The following is a 15,808-nucleotide window of genomic DNA, read 5'->3' as shown; positions in this document are numbered from 1 at the left end:
ACCTGTCGATCGTGAAATTCTTTGAACGCGACCATTTTTCCACTTCCCGGGAGGATTAAGTCAACTTACATGTAATAATCGCAGTATCATAACCTAAACGAGGGTACACTTGTTCGGATTTCAAACACATCTACTGAGAACTAAATAATGAAAGGACCATTGAGAACATTTACGAGGGAATTTTAAAATCGCGCGATTGTGTCCTTTTTGTCCATTGCTCGCTTTTTTTTTTAGAGTTACTTTAAGTTATCCATTTACTCCATTGGCTGCATGTCTTTTTAAATCGTATCTCGTACGTATATTTTGTGTTTTTTCTTTGTTAAATTACCCTCTTGTCCTAATTAATTTGAAATAGCCAAAACAGAAACTCCTAAACCACCTAAAATGCCAAAATTGCTGATTAAAATTTACTTATCTAAATAAAATATCATCGTTTAGGCGGTCTGTTCAGCCACTACAGCCCTAGGTATTAATAACAAGCAAACGAGGTAACCGATCAGAATTAATATGGGATACTGGCGGATCTGGCATGTGCACTTGGAAACAGCTTCACCAAGCAAGGTAAGGTATGGTGCTTTTCGTCGAATGGCAAGTACAGGAACGTTCAGCTCCAAGTTCTGGCAAATACTCTGCAGCATGCCAAGCTTTAGCTTCTTCAACGTGTCGTTTTTTATTGTGGTACAAATATCGAACTGATCGAACAATGCAGTAAATGGCTTGAACCCGGGAGTAACATGCGAAAGTATAGTGTGATCGTCCGGGTGAGTGTAGTCCTGATTGAGAAGGACTGTTGTCGGTGGTAGTGACTGACGTTTCGACAACCGGTGCGGAAGTCATCAGAGTCAAGTGAATAGCTTTTGTCAGTAGAATGTTCTTATTTCAGTTCGTGTAAAATGATTGGTCAGTTTTTCCGTGATGTTATTGACTGTAAGACTCAAGTGGCGTAAGTCGGTCGTGATTGGTCCGTTTCGATCCGTCGGTAAAGTTAGGTCGTTCTGTAGCTTAAGCATTGCGCAGAGTTCCTCTGCGCAATGCCTAACCTACAGCACTGACCACTTTCAACGGCTGGTTTACTAACTTAGAACAGACTCCCCTAAACAGTGGTCAACTTCTACCGGCTCCATACAAACGACTTATTCACAACATTAACATTACAAACGAACCGAACAGAACGACCTAACTTTACACTCACCCGGACGATCACACTACACTTTCACATGATCGAGCAATATTGGGTGCTGAAGAGATATAGTTTCTAGGGCCAAATTCCTTACCATCGTGAAGTTTGTTTCCTCTTCGCTGGCCTGAACATCGCAATCATCCGGTCATGGTTGTTTCCGAACCTTAGCAGCAAGGCGGGAGAAGTAGGAGGAGATCTGCGGTTGGGCTCAACGTTGAAAATTCGAGCACCGTCAGGTACTTGGGCACGTCTCATCTCTCTTGCAACTACTTCCCCGTCTAATTTTCTACCTGACGTTTGGCCAATATTAAATTTGGCATTAAGGTATGCCCTCTGCTTCTCACTAAGCCTGTAGGCCTTCTTGGTTGACTAAAGAGCCCAGCCTTTCTTATTAGAGCAATCAGTTCGACGTTCACGTCCTGGAACTGGTTGCAAAGTTGCTGTAGTCCCCACACCTTCTTCCAATGCAGATTTATATGCGATCTTGGCCAGGTCTAGCAAAGATCTCTTCTCTAAAGACTTTGTGCATTTTTCTGAGGTCAGGTGTTTTTCTAAGGCAGAATACCTTTGAAAAACTCTCACGCACCCGTCTGGAGGGCAAGCAAATGCTGCTGTTTCATCACCAGCAATCACTTTATGCGTCTTAGAGACTTCAGGTTTCTCTGTAGTCTCCGACTCCGTCTGCGTGGGGTGTTTTTTGCTGAGTGATTTAAACCACCTGCGGAAAATGTTGACCCCATCCAGCGATAACTACACTCTGAAAATGGAAGGATGTTATGGTCCTCAAAAGATTCCATAAAGAAGACGTTGTTAAATTGTGGTAATTTTTTATGCGATTTTGCAAAGAAAATTAGGTACAACATAGACCATGCATGTAAAAAAAATATTGCTATGTTAATTGTAAATTGACGAAAGTGAGACTGGCTAACGGATCTGACCCACGGGGAAAAAAAAAGAAGCGGTAAGCGGGAAGGAAGCGATCAATTAACAAACACATGATCGACAAGAGAGAGAAAAATCGATAGATGCACTGTCAGACGGTCGGATGGACACACCCACGGACATGATTGTGGTCGAGTATGGACGGGGGACTTGTGCGCGGACAGGGGGCAAAGGAGATTGCAACATATCAAAAATATGCTACTTGTCAACACTGTATGTAGCTCACTAGCACTTACCGGAAGATTGCTTCTCTAATCTGATATCTTTCCCACTCCCGATTTCATAGGCACGCCAAGCTGTAATGCTTTCGGGGTTGAACTTAAAATTGTTGAGCTTGCTTATACCGGGAATCTTCCTTGCATCATCAATAACGGAATCCTCCATGCTGTCAATTGCAACTACTCTCACTCCTTCGATGGCTTCGTGGGAAAGAAGAGCTTCTTGGAATTGACTTCCTTACACACGTCGTTGCCTTCGTTTATGTAGACCCTTACGTGGCCTTTATATTTTGCCGCAAGTCTGTCTGCGGCACCTTTACCTCCCTGCGGGTCAGAAAAGTCAATTCCAATAACTTGGACACCAGTAGCTAGATTCTGTAATGGCTGGACACGCTAGGATCGTACATGATAAATGATAGCAACCGGCGTTTTCCTGCCTGAAATATGCCTTCGTTACTTCCCCGTGTTGCAGCTTTAGGGTGTTCAGAACATCCTGCATGATAGCCACCACTTCAGGACTTCTTTGACTGCACGCGCGACTGGATTACATGGATGAATCCTTGCTGTTCAAGAAGGCCATTTAAGCGACGATAGATTTTCACACAAATAATTCTAGGAAACTTCTTCAAAAAATGTGATGATAGTTTCCTCGACGAATTTTTTTATATCGTTCTTTCATCCAAGATTATTAAAGCAGAAATAAAAGAATTTGAGGCCATTCTTTGTTGACCCGAACATGTTAAGCGTCACGGCTTAGGTCACACACAGGTGAATAAACGTGATAAATTGCATACGTTGTCTATACCATGAATGCTGTGAATGATCCAAATAGCTTTCCTTTTCTTCATTTAAGCACGAGGATTTTTTAGTATATTTGGTAAGAAGCAACTCAACACATCATTAATTTAGTGTAAGTAGCGGCGTTTTAGCCAACACTGTGACTGTTTTCGAAATGTTCTGAAGTTTGTAAATCCCATCAGCCGTGTTAACATGTGTTAAGAGACACGCTGGCACTAAAAACGTAGTTACAAAAGACTAAAAGATTAAAAACTACTTTGCTTTACATTCACAGCTTCACAGAAGAAACATAACGATGCTGACGTCATTTAATTTTTTCTGTGTATTTTCGACAAACTGACTCTATAATTAGCTTGAAATGAACATCGAATTCTGCACGCTTACATGGCACTTGGGTGGCATCACGTTTTATTTAACTACCAAGACGAGACTTAATTTCCAACGGCCAAACTCTCCAGGTGAATAGTTTGATAAATGAGCTCTCGTCTGATAGGGTTTTAATGTCGAAATTTTAGGTACCAGGTGTCGTTTAAACCGGTCAAAGTTAGCCCTCATTTTGTCTCCTAAAAAGGCGTGCAAAATACACCTTAATAAAAACGGCGATAAAACCCATACCAAAGAGAATTACAAGAAACTTTTTATATGCTTTTACTGTGCAGTGATATTATAGTTACTGTGCAAAGTTTGATGGTGAATGGACTTGTCTGGCGCTGCCAACATTTTTCTAAAGTTGCGTGACGATTTGACCGTTTAGGCAAGGCGAAAACGGCTTTCTTAAGGTTTCAAACTTTTTTAAATTTCAGCCGGAAAGAAAATCGCTGGAACTTTAAGAGATTTTTTTCGAAACTAGTTCACAGAAAGAGATGTTTTGGCAAAATAAAAAAAGATTCGATTTTTCGTCACTGATTTTCGATTCTCGAAATATTCTGGCGGCCTCTCTTAAGTATTTGAAGGAAAAGGCTATCACTCAACAGAAAAGAATGATTTTCTCCAGTCAGGTCTTTTTTATCTCGACTGGTAAATTTTATACAGTGAGGATCCTTCCCTTTGTTATCAGTGGTGTAATGAATAATGTAGGTTCTGCATTGTTGGAGGTTATTACAAGATAATTTGGTTGTATCAACTGGGTTAATAAATATTAATTGGCTGCAGCAAAGAATTTCTAAAGCTGATATTCCAAGGTTAAGCCCTTTATCAGAGCAAATGGTGAAGGGTTAATACTTGAAACATCAGCTTCAGAAATTCTTTTCAGCATCCGATTGGCATGTACATTATCAACTCAGCTGATGAAACCAAATTATATGTACTTATAATTCCTCCCCCCCCCCCCATCTGCCCCATCTGATGCAGCACAACATATGGGTATCTTCAAAAAATTAAGCGTGTGGGAACATCTTCCATTGCACCACTCCCTTCCCAGGATTAACTCTGCTACCCTTAGGCTTAGGCAAGTTAAGCCAATAATTTATATCCGCTTTGCAATACTGAGCGTTTTAAAAATTCTTTTATTAATAGACTTGGTTTTAAGCATAACTTGGCTGTAAGTAATTAATACACATTTTAGCCCATTACACTTTATATGTAACACTTGATATGTATTTTATCAGTGAAACTATTTACTATTTTAATTTACAACAGTTTCCCATCAGAATCTTACCCCCTTTATTCATTCAATGAATGAATTGTTTTCTTGCAGCCCTTAAAAAAAGCTAGTGCTCTTTGCATGGCTGCCAGTATATCCCAGTCAGTTGGTACCAAAGATATGCTGGATAATGGATTGTGTGCCCTAAGTGATGCTGTTCACTCATTGTGTGACATTCTGGACTTGTCACATGCTTCAATTATTCTGTCTCATACAAGTAACCTGGTTGATAGATTTGAGCCCTGCAGTACTTCATAGGTTCAGTTCTTGTTGGCCAAGAGTCACTATTTGCTAGTCACAGGAAAGGTATGAAAAATCAAAATCATTATTAACCCTATCACTGCTTTAACTAACTCTACTTACTGTCTGCCAAACACTTCTCGTGATGTAAGTTTGGAAAATTTGGTATTGGATTAACTAAATAATCCTCTACAATTGATTTTTTTCTTTATTCTCCTCACTTGTCTGCTTGACATTGTACTGATGTTGTAAGGAGAATTCCTGTCTTGGTCTCTGACATGGGAGTCAAAGGGTTAAACAAGCATTCATCATGCAGGCATACATGTATACGTGGTACTCTAGCTCCATGTTGGTGATTTTTCTTTGTGCTGAAGAACTTGGAATAGCTTTAGGCAAGGAAACTGTGGGCCAGCTAGCCTCTGAGAGCAGCAGGGAAATCCAATTTGTATAGTAATCACATGATTTTGAGTGCAATTTGGAATAAATAAGCACGAGTAAATTTTTTCAAAGACTAACAAAATTGCATGAGCCCATAGGGTGAGTGCAATTTGTGATCTTTGAAAACATTTACAAGTGATTATTTATTCCAAATTGCACGAGAAAATCATGTGATTATGTATTAATAATATACATGAAAAAATACGAGGTAGCTTCTCATAACTACGCGGAAGAAAAGCGCCTGCATCACGTGCAAAAATAATTTATTGAAATCCTGCAAGTGACATTGACCTTGACATTGACATTGACCAATTATTCTGACCAATCAGAATGTCTGGTTTGTTTCTTTCTTTGCACTGAATTAACCCTCTTCTGTACTGAATTAACTCTCTTCTGCACTGAATTAACTGAAAACTGCGTTCATCTTAACCAATCAGAACTGAGAAATTTTTTCATGTATATTATACAATATACGGTATAGGAGGAAATACCAATTAAACAGGTCTATAATAGGCAGTACGTGTAAACACGGGATTGTTCAGTTTGTGATGTGTGTGTCAGTCGTGGTTTTCATTGATTAATGTTTAGTATTCGGAAGGGGAGGTCTCCCTGAAGGAAGCACTGCAGAGTGAAGTCTTCACACACAAGAGTTACAAGTCCCACCTGTTGAAAGCCAGATGGAAATCAATTTGCTGTGAATATGCAATGCTCCCACCCACAATCCACAAATTTAAGATAATAGTTGGTAAGTTCACTCTTCTTCTTTGGAAATTCCTCTTTCCAAAACTTAGATCTACTCTTCTCCACAGTTATTCAGTAACTTTTTCATAATGGAAATGGCAATTTAGCAGTGGATATTCCATAAGATGGCTCTTCTTGTCCACTGATACTAGGTCTAATTGGAATTTGGAGTGTTTGCTTTTGGAGACCCCTAGAAAGATCCTTGGAGTAAGGAAGAAAACTAACAACAAACTCAACCCACATGTGACACCAGGTCCAAGAATTGAACTAATGGGAGGCGAGTGACCTCACCACCGCCCAATCCCAGCTCCCCAATATTGATTTTTTATTTCATTGTTTTCATAAACCGTCGCCAAGTGACCTGTGAAAATTTAGGCAGACTTAGTACCAACAAAACAGTCTGTTCAACCAGATAATTTTTGATCAGTGAATCAATTCATGAGTTTATGAGTAATTCCCAGGTGACAGTTATTTTTTTTAGTATTATCATTGTTGAGATCCTCTACTTGGTTCACTGACTCCTAGAATGGGCTATGGATGCACTTCATAAACTAACACAAATGGCTGAAGAAATCTTTGGTTTAGATGCGTTTTGTACTGGCAAACAGATACACAAGCAAAAGGAAAATTTGTTGGGTAAGGTGATTGAGGAATTTTTGTTTCCTTTTATTCTTGACACAATTCTGCAGAGCCCTGCTTGCAAAGTAGTGCCCCTGATTTCTATGAGCTTCTACTAGGGACAATGTGTTCTGATGACTGGGATAATACAGGGGTTTCATTAAGGGCCAGGCACCGGGCAAATTGAGCGGTTGTGAGGACGGTTTTGCCCACCTGATTTGACGGTCTGGAGGAAAGTTTATCTTATAAAGAAGTTCAGTTCAAAGAGTTTTGCCCGCCTGTGAAAACCAGTTTCCCTCCTGCAGAAAACATTAATGAAGCCCCTGATAATATATACCTAAATCATGTGGTTGGCAATACCTTGCAATCCTAATTCAGGCTTTGAGATAGAGTTGTGCTTGTAATTGGATGTGTTATTATCCTGATTAAAATATAGAGAAAAGTGCAATCAAACTGGCCTGAAACATGGGAGAGTTTTCTTCTGTTTTATTATTAAACTTTTAATCACATATTTTGGCATCTATTCCTTTTGTTTGTGCAGATTTGCTAGCCACATCAGAAAGTTCTGGCCAAAACCTTTCTAGTTTGTCAATCCTAAATGACTTGCTCTCATCCCTGTTACAAGTTGGTCAGCTGTATGCTCATCAGGGAGCTGTGAGGGAAGCTTTGAGGCAGTTTGTGGATGGTGTTGCACTAGCAAGGCAATTTTGCCTACCATACAGGTGATTTATTAATGTTTAGTAAAAGCTCTGTTAAACTTTTGGACCCACACTAGATCAGAAAGTCAAGGAGCATCAATCCAAAATTTTAGATGAGAGAATTTTGAGGATAATATTAACTGTCCTTGTCTGTTACTCTTAGACATCAAGCTGTTACCAGAACAGGAAAGAGAATAAAGTAAGATCTTAAAACTTGTTTGCTGAACATGAAGTTGTGCTGAAAATGAAGGGTTAATTTCTTTTGTTTTATTCCCCTGATGTGAATTCAACATTGAATTAATCTACTGGTAATTGGTAAATTTGCCTTGTCCAAACCAGCAAAACTGTTAATTTTCCAATTTTTTTCTTTTTTTTTTTTTTTTGCAATTACGGCAAATGTATAAACAAATTTCATTTCAACTTCTTACGTCCCCATAGAGCAAGATATCTTAGCTATAGTAAAGATGCCAAAGGGGAATTGTTTACCTCTAAAGATTAATTTGGAACTAGTTTGTAGAGGACTCATCTAGACTACAAAGGTAATGGCAAAGTTTACATCCTTTTTGTTAATTTAAGTTGAAGTTTCAACTCAAATTAATTAAAGATGACTTCACTGACTAGTGACCAGGGATATTTTCAATTGAATCCCTGTGGTTTTGTTATTTTAGGAGAATAGCAAAGGATTTTTCTAAACCTTTGGTATATATGATAACGCCTTTGCTTGTGAGTACTTGTAGCTACTGTTGCATTTGATAGACTTCTATTTGTTATGTATACAAAAGAGAGAGATTTTTCGTGACCTTGTGAAAACCAGTTGGATGCTTTTACCTCTTAGACATGGCACACAACTCTCCGTGTTTACTGGTATCCCCAATTACTGTGGCACTAAGTGACTCAAAGTTTATCTGCTCCTTTATATGGGATGTAAAAACAAGGAACTAGAACCTTTGATGCCAGAACAAGGAACTAGAACATGGCTGCCAGAACAGGGGATTACAGAACAGGGAACTAGAACATGGATGCCAGAACAGGGAACTACTGTAAGACATGGGATGTCATAACAGGGAACTAGAACATGGGATGCCAGAGCAGGGAACTTAATAAATCTACAAGTAGATTTCTCTTTATTTTGTTATTTCCTTTTTGTCTGTTAGGAAAACAAAGGAGATCTGGTGAAGCTTGCAGAATGTCTTTCCTCCTTGTCACTTGATGACTCTTCAACTAATACTGCTCACCAAAAACTGGCTGCCCTGGTCAAGACTTGAAACATCATGAAGTTTTCCTTGTGTGCAACTGAGAGATACAAACACGGTCTCTTCACTCCCGAAGAAATTTCCCTATTGCAGAACATGCCTAAAGGTACATTATAGTTATTTTACAAGCAATAGCGAGCTTTCAGCTGTGTTATGCAGCCAAACCAGCTTCAAAGAAAGTGTTTAACTGTTCAACTTTCTCAGGATTGGTTTGTAGAACAATGTGACTCTTATAACAGGAGAATATTTTTCCCTAGCGAAATGTAATTATCACTAATTTAACATAATTCTTTAAGCAGAATTACTTTGTTAAAAACTTTTTGTTACCAGACCACCTCATTTGACTCTTCCCAATTCTTCAGCTCATGCTACACATAGATGATTACATTTGCCATGAATTTTTAGTTCCTTTGACAAGTAGAACTGAAATTTAATTTGTTACGTTGAGCAAATAATGAATTTTGGCAATAATCCTATAGTGTGATATTGACAAGGTAAGAAATTAGAATTATTGTTTTCTAGAGTGGACTGTTTGCACTTTGGAAACCTTCACACATCCAGTAAGCAAGGACAGAGAACTGCTGATCTGCAGGGTAAGGGCTGACTGTGATCCTGCTGTGGTTAAGATTAACACAACATCTGGAGAAGCACAGAACAAGGATTGCACTGTATGTCGATGTGTTTGTAACAACTTGGTTATATTGCGGTTACTGTTGTTGTTGTATTTAGGGAGAGTGGACCTCTAACCTCTACGTTGGAGGAGGTAGTAGCTTACAGTCAGTTGAGATTCTGTAGTGCAGGTGTAAGCTTTGTCCAAGGTCACCATAAGGGGTTTTTGGGTAAAACACTGAATTCTCACAATACCTCTTTATTCTAGAAGATCACTAGAAATACGTCTGAGCAAACTGTCTGGATATCTGACAAAACAGTGGGGGTAACCTGCGCTTACTAGTAGATAATTTCTCATTTAACCACTAGAAAGTCTGTAAGTAATGATAACAGCACAAGAACAGGGTTGGCGAAGTAAATTAACCTAATTAACTATTGACTGAAACAATTTATTTTGTAAAGGGAGACAAAGTTGTTGTGGATCTTTCAAAGCTGTTCCAGTCTGGTGTATTGGAGGAATTTACAGACATAATGAATGACAGCATCAAAAGCATGAATATTAACAACACAACCGAGTGGTGGACACTAAGGACAAGGCTTGACAGGAGAATGAAGGTGATCAACATTTCAACTCTCACGAGCCATGAATGTGTATCCTCTCCTATGACATAACTGAAAGTCTAAATTGTAATAATTATGGTCATTTCTTTAGAACCTTTTGGAGAAACTTGAAGGTTCTTGGCTTGGATGATGGAGAGGAGTTCTTCTTGGTCAGCCTATTGATGAAGAGTATTGTGAATCAATAGCATCCTTAGCCAGAGAGTTGGAAGAGAAAGTTTCAATCCTGTGTGGATGCCATCCTGATAATCATTTGCTTGAAGTATGTTGTGCATGAATCAATCAGAGTTTCCCGAGTTATAAGGATGGCAGATTGTATGAAAAATGTTTTGTCCATCAATCTTTGTTATGATTTGTGTGCCATCTTTGGTGCTTGACCCAAAGATGACAATTGAAGTAGCAAAACCTTGCATAGTAACCGAATGGAAACTAGGGATGGTTGAGTGGCAAGAGCACTCACCTCCCTGCTGTTCCACAGGTTCAATTCCCAGGCCTGGTGTCATATGTGGTATGTGGGTTGGTATGTCCTTGCTCCAAGGGTTTTTATACAGTTTCCTTGGTTTTCCTCCCTCCACAAAAACCAACATTTCAACGTTTCACTTTAAACCAGTGGACAAGAAGAACCACCTCATGGAATGCCCCCAGCTAAATCCCATTGTCATTATTAATATTTTTATTAGTAAGTGTCCTTTGCTTGTTGTAGGTCCTCATAGATTCGTCATTTTGCTTGTCAAGAAAAGAAACTGCTGAAGCACTGATTGAAATTACTGCCATGGATGCTACCTTACATTCTTTTGAAAAAGTAAGAACAAGAAAATTTTTGTTCCAATCAAAGAATTCCTAATCAAGTGTCTAAAGTAAGTTGGAATTTCACTGCTTTTGTCAAAGCATAGGGCTAACTCTTCACTCTAATGAAGGGCTAAAGTCAGATTTACCAACTACTTACCTTAACTAAATTGTAATTTGGTCCACTTGTGTTTCCTAGACATAGCAACCCTCTGTTTTTTTTCTTCTCAACCTGTATTGCAATAAGCTGTTGTGATTATTTTTGTTTAGATTCTTTGGTGTTTGATAAAATTGCACTGTATTGGTTTATGATCGTCAATTGCCTGACAGGAGAATGTGTTTAGTCTTAGCAACTAGAGACAAAGGGAGGTTCCTCAGCCTTGGCCCTTAAGTAATCATCTCTCATTTCATGTTCTCTCACATTGCATGTTTCAGCTACTTGATGAAGTTCAGAACCTCACTGACAAGCTATTTGAAGATACAGACAAGAAAAGCTGCATAAACAGGTTCAAGGGAACATAAAGGTTAATTTTCTTTCTCACCTTCATTACTTGTACTCTCGAGAAATTATTGATGACAACAAAATTCCTTCTCAGGTCTGGAGGTCACTCTGCAGAGAACATTCCTCGTCATCCTGTAATCCTAACTCTTGGAAAAGTAAGAGCCAGCTTTTTTAGGTCTTACATTTGTTTAGTAATCAGCCATTAAATGTATTCTAGCTCTAGCTCTGAAGACCTGACAACTGAACAACCAATATGTGGGTTCTTTGTAAATAGATGTTGGTGAACTGTCAAGGAATCAAAGCTTAGCCAAACACAAGGGTGGGGGAAAAGGCATCTGTAATGGACTGACATTCCATATTAGTTTAAAAAGTGGTCATATGCAACATTAGTTTAATGGGTACTGGTTGCTCACCATTATATTCAAGGTATTCAGACACTAAAGTAGATTTATGGGCATGCACACATATGCTGTAATGGCAAGATGTGTGCCTAAATTGTGGTAGCAGATCTTACTTATCAACTCATTCAGTATTGGGACATACTCTTCTACAATATTTGAAACCAGAGTCAATTTCTGGCATATCTATACATCAAACTGATCTGTATTTTATGATTCATAGGATATTCAGCATCTTCCATGGGAAAGCATACCGATCCTGTTTGACCAACCTGTGACAAGGGTCCCATCTCTGCAAGTTCTTTTTTTCCAGGTACACATTCCATTAAGAGGTCTTTGAAAGTTTGAAGACCTGACTTGTTTCTTAAAGAACTGTCATGTTTTCTCCCAGAACCATATTGATTTTTATCTCTGCTATGCTGTCAACAGTGGAAAGAAATTTATTTTAATTAATTATATCAACCCTGATGCCCACTGATTGTGTAAACCATGGTTTGGGTTAGACCTTGTGTAAAGAACTGGCTCATTTGGTTTCTGGAGCATAATTCTCCCTTACAATAATAGTTTTGTAATTTTAGGAAAAGAAGTTGTGATCTGATACAAAAAAGGTGTTTGTCATTTTATTATCTATTAGCCAAGGTAAGCATACAGGAAAAATTGTCAATTGATTGAATAGAATGAAGGTCTTTTGAAATGTGGTTGCCTACCACAACAACTTTTGTGCCAGATTCTTAGCTTTTTAATACCTTGATATTCATTGTCAGTTAATATTTTTTTCTGCATTTCTCTTGATAGTTATCGTATCAAAGACAGTTGCCAGAGATTGACCCTGAGAAAACATTCTATGCACTCAATCCTCAGAATAACCTACCCAACACCCAGAAAATGTTTCAGAAGTGGTTTGAAAGGTACAAAACACAAGCAAACGATTGAAGCAAATGAAACAGAAGAAAGACCTGATGTTGTGTTTCTTATATATTAAACTAGGCTATACAAGTTGATAGAGGTAACACCAATATATTATAAACTGAACAAATAGATTCAATGTTGCTGTGTGTCTGTTTAGTAATAGATCACAGATGACATCAAAATGTAGTAAGAACAAAAAGTGACACAGGAAGCCCAGCCAAGTGTGTCACTGATTTTGGCATTTTGGCAACATGTAATGGTTTTAAAGGATAAGAAAGCAAAATGTTGTTGATGGTGACATTACTCTTGCATCTGTTTTTTAATAGATCACAAGTACAAACCAATCAAAATGCTTGTATAATCCAGCGTATATGAATAATTGTTGTCACTTGCAGCGAAGATGGATGGCAAGGTATCACAGGAAAGGCTCCCACACAGGAAGAGTTCAGGAGTGCTTTAACTGACCATGACCTGTTCATGTGAGTTATTGTAAAGGCTCCAGTAAGGGGCCTATTGGCCCACACAGCCAACTAGGAGTATTACCACTCACCCCCCTCCCCCTGACAATTCGGCAGAAGCCATTTGTCCTTCTGGGTGAAGAGAGGCACTGTGAGAGTAAAGTGTTTTGCCCACAAAGACTTAATATACTTCTGTTTCATAGTGAGGGTAAAGGTCAAGTGATGGGAGAATTAGGTTTTGCAGTAAGCCTTATTATCAAAGCATGAATGTTTGGAATTCAGAAATGGATCGTTCTTGTCAACAAAAAGCACTAAAAAAGTTTTGTTTTTTGTTACAGGACTTAGGTCTTGCTCAAAGTGCAGCAACTGCTACTACCACTCCTACACCAATGGGTTCACTTGCTCGTCAAATTTATAGAATAATGTGCAATAAAGGATATGATAAGCTAGACTTTTCATCTGTGTTCCAGTTCCTGAAGGAAGATCAACATTGAGATAGTTTATTTATGTTAGCTATTTTTTTAGTTGACACAATTTTAATGCGAGGCAATTCTGGAAGAATAGGTTGTTTTGCCATGCTAATTTATTTGTAAACTAGTTGCTCTAGGTGTGGAGAATGGCAGACAAAAGTACTGTTAAAGGTGACTTGGAGATGTCACGAATGATTAGAAGGTTTTCACTCCCCATGTCTGGAAATTTGGCTTGATGCAAACAGATATACCTTTAATAGAGGCTAAATGGGGCCAAATGGCCTCATTATTTACTATACCATTCATCCATTCATGTCAAAAGCAAAATGAAAGGAAAGTGGTCTTCTGATCAAAGGGTGTCAGCGAGTTGTTAGGTGCTTGCTGTAGTGTAAGTTACAAAAAAAATTTCTAAACTTTTACACAGTAAATTTTGGTCCATGTCATCTGTAGTTAACTTCAAAAAGACAGACATTGCCATATCTGAGGCCAGTTGAAACATTTGTGCATCAACTTGATGAATTCATTTTGTAACTTATACCCCATTCACACCAGAAAACTTGTTTAGTTAAACCAGGTTTAACTAAATAAAAATCAGAAGCAGAGAACTGAAAAACTAAATTTTCCACAAGATTCAAGCAATTGCTAAATTGTATTTTCAATGTGCCACATTTGAAGTTAACCAAATATTGATTTGAGCAGCTTCTATGGAGCTGTTGTGTTAAACCATGTTTAACAAAACAGCCTTAAAGCATGTTTAGGCTTTGGTGTCAATGGGGTATTAGTCATCCTCAGCGTTACCACTGGTCATTCCAGGTGGTTCAATAATCTTCACCAAGGGATCAGATTAATAATTTCTTTACCGCTCAGCAAACAGTGTTATTTTTGCCATTGCACTATTTTGATACAGCATGCCCAAAATAGCCAAGGTGTTGAGTACATGTATACACAAAGTTACTTAGGGTGGTTGTTTTCAGGATCTACTGAAACAGTTCTTTTTATTGATTAACATTTTGATCATTGCATGACTGCAAGAAGTTGCCACCTCGGTGGTCTATCACTGGCCTTAAAGCATAAGTATTAACCCTTTCACTCCTGAAATCTCAACAGTAACTCTCCTGGATTTTCGGTAATTGTGAAGAAGAGCTCCCCAAAAAACCTGTCGGCCGACTGTCGGCCGACTGTCGGCCGACAGTTGACCGACAGGCGGCCGACAGTCTACCGACAGGTTAAGAAAAAAGAAAAATTGTGTAAAAAACGAACAGTTAACGTGACATAACAATCCGTAATGGTGATGTATGACTCGACAGACTTCACCTACTTACCGATCGACGGCAAAGTTGGTAGTATGTAAAGAAACGTTTCTTCCAAAATGTTATCAGATGCGTATAGGATATATCACTTGCGTAATTTACAACACACCAGACAATCTAAGAATCGCATAGGAAGATAATTTAATCGAAAACTCGGCCAAAAACTCTGAAAACCATAAGCCTCGTCCTCCGCGACCTCGCGCCACAAGAAGACCCACCCGCATCACAACAGCAACACCAGCAGACGGCAGACATACGGGTCAGCACCCACGGCCTGGCCAACATACACGAACGATATGACCAGGTTCTCCAGACAATGAAAGAAAACAAATGCAGCATGGCCTGTGCCTTCCGTCTTGCAGGCTGTCCTCGGAGCACACTACGAGACTTCGTGGCGATAGCAGAATTGAAAAAGGTCGCCTCGAGGGAACTGGACCTCGTCCTCCGCGACCAAGAAGTTCAATCCGTGCGAGATCTGGAGGTTGCCTGTCGCAAAAGACTTCGGCGCTACATCCCGGTCATGAGCAACATGAGGAGAGAGGGGCAGCTGTTGCCAATGAAGTTCGCGGCACGATTTTACGAGTGAAATATCTTGTATATTTCACCACGCACAAAACGGCTCCTTTAGGAGCCACCAAATCTTGAAAGTCAATTGTCAACGTATTAAACATGTTGGATGTTGTATCAAGCGAGGCACGATTCTACGAGTGAAATATCGGATCACTCAACGTTTCTGGTAAACCAGACCAAAAACTCTTGATCTAAAACGACCACGATACCTCGTTTTGCCACTCTGCGACAAACGCAAATTAAAAAATTAATAATTTAAACCCATATGCTTTTGTAACGGCAAACTTAGAATCCCTAACATTGTGTGATCGTTTCACGGACAAGCTACCGACAAGGTACCGACAGGTTACCGACACATTACCAACAGTCGGCCGACTGTCGGCCGACTGGCGGCCGACAGGTAGCCTATA

General features: G+C 39.1%; 3 protein-coding genes across 9 annotated transcripts; all 3 read left to right on the top strand.

Moving 5' to 3' along the window:
- Positions 1–4,949: 4,949 nt before the first annotated feature.
- Positions 4,950–8,809, top strand: LOC148727607 (uncharacterized). 4 transcript variants are annotated; one of them, XM_088729016.1, is made up of 6 exons: positions 4,950–5,086; positions 6,047–6,203; positions 6,725–6,835; positions 7,359–7,539; positions 7,679–7,714; positions 8,670–8,809. In XM_088729016.1, the coding sequence occupies exons 2-6, from the start codon at positions 6,164–6,166 to the stop codon at positions 8,689–8,691; spliced, it is 390 nt and encodes a 129-aa protein (XP_088585142.1). In that variant the 5' UTR covers positions 4,950–5,086; positions 6,047–6,163; the 3' UTR covers positions 8,692–8,809. The 4 variants fall into 4 exon arrangements, with proteins under 4 accessions (XP_088585142.1, XP_088585144.1, XP_088585141.1 ...); XM_088729018.1 differs by lacking the exon at positions 8,670–8,809 and adding an exon at positions 8,351–8,408 and having other exon boundaries at positions 6,785–6,835; XM_088729015.1 differs by lacking the exon at positions 8,670–8,809 and adding an exon at positions 8,351–8,408.
- Positions 8,787–10,228, top strand: LOC148727606 (uncharacterized). Of its 2 annotated transcripts, none has more exons than XM_088729020.1 (4): positions 8,787–8,874; positions 9,291–9,361; positions 9,840–9,992; positions 10,090–10,228. In XM_088729020.1, exons 1-4 carry the CDS (start codon positions 8,787–8,789, stop codon positions 10,126–10,128), a joined length of 351 nt encoding a protein of 116 aa, XP_088585146.1. In that variant the 3' UTR covers positions 10,129–10,228. The 2 variants fall into 2 exon arrangements, with proteins under 2 accessions (XP_088585146.1, XP_088585145.1); XM_088729019.1 differs by having other exon boundaries at positions 9,291–9,436.
- LOC148727605 (separin-like) lies at positions 10,120–14,389 on the top strand. Of its 3 annotated transcripts, none has more exons than XR_015990149.1 (8): positions 10,120–10,257; positions 10,699–10,797; positions 11,217–11,287; positions 11,378–11,438; positions 11,905–11,994; positions 12,477–12,687; positions 12,986–13,069; positions 13,387–14,389. XR_015990149.1 is itself a non-coding variant. In XM_088729013.1 (8 exons), exons 2-8 carry the CDS (start codon positions 10,768–10,770, stop codon positions 13,391–13,393), a joined length of 456 nt encoding a protein of 151 aa, XP_088585139.1. In that variant the 5' UTR covers positions 10,120–10,257; positions 10,699–10,767; the 3' UTR covers positions 13,394–14,389. The 3 variants fall into 3 exon arrangements, 2 of the variants coding, with proteins under 2 accessions (XP_088585139.1, XP_088585140.1); XM_088729013.1 differs by having other exon boundaries at positions 12,477–12,589; XM_088729014.1 differs by lacking the exon at positions 13,387–14,389 and having other exon boundaries at positions 12,477–12,589; positions 12,917–13,045.
- Positions 14,390–15,808: the final 1,419 nt, after the last annotated feature.

This window comes from Stylophora pistillata, chromosome 7 (assembly GCF_964205215.1).
Source record: "Stylophora pistillata chromosome 7, jaStyPist1.2, whole genome shotgun sequence".
Taxonomy (NCBI): Eukaryota; Metazoa; Cnidaria; class Anthozoa; order Scleractinia; family Pocilloporidae; genus Stylophora; species Stylophora pistillata.
The sequence above is the reverse complement of the archived record's forward strand: the minus strand, read 5'-3'. Positions and strand labels throughout refer to the sequence as shown.

Bases quoted from the DNA above. Each gene is read 5' to 3' on its own strand.
- LOC148727607 (XM_088729015.1), top strand. From the start codon at position 6,164: ATGCTCCCACCCACAATCCACAAATTTAAGATAATAGTTG. The intron at 6,204-6,724 runs GTAAGTTCACTC...ACTGACTCCTAG, and splicing joins CAAATTTAAGATAATAGTTG to AATGGGCTATGGATGCACTT. The intron at 7,540-7,678 runs GTGATTTATTAA...TGTTACTCTTAG, and splicing joins CAATTTTGCCTACCATACAG to ACATCAAGCTGTTACCAGAA.
- LOC148727606 (XM_088729019.1), top strand. From the start codon at position 8,787: ATGAAGTTTTCCTTGTGTGCAACTGAGAGATACAAACACGGTCTCTTC. The intron at 9,437-9,839 runs GTATGTCGATGT...TATTTTGTAAAG, and splicing joins CACAGAACAAGGATTGCACT to GGAGACAAAGTTGTTGTGGA. The intron at 9,993-10,089 runs GTGATCAACATT...TCATTTCTTTAG, and splicing joins GGCTTGACAGGAGAATGAAG to AACCTTTTGGAGAAACTTGA.
- LOC148727605 (XM_088729013.1), top strand. From the start codon at position 10,768: ATGGATGCTACCTTACATTCTTTTGAAAAA. The intron at 10,798-11,216 runs GTAAGAACAAGA...TGCATGTTTCAG, and splicing joins CCTTACATTCTTTTGAAAAA to CTACTTGATGAAGTTCAGAA. The intron at 12,590-12,985 runs GTACAAAACACA...TGTCACTTGCAG, and splicing joins TTTCAGAAGTGGTTTGAAAG to CGAAGATGGATGGCAAGGTA.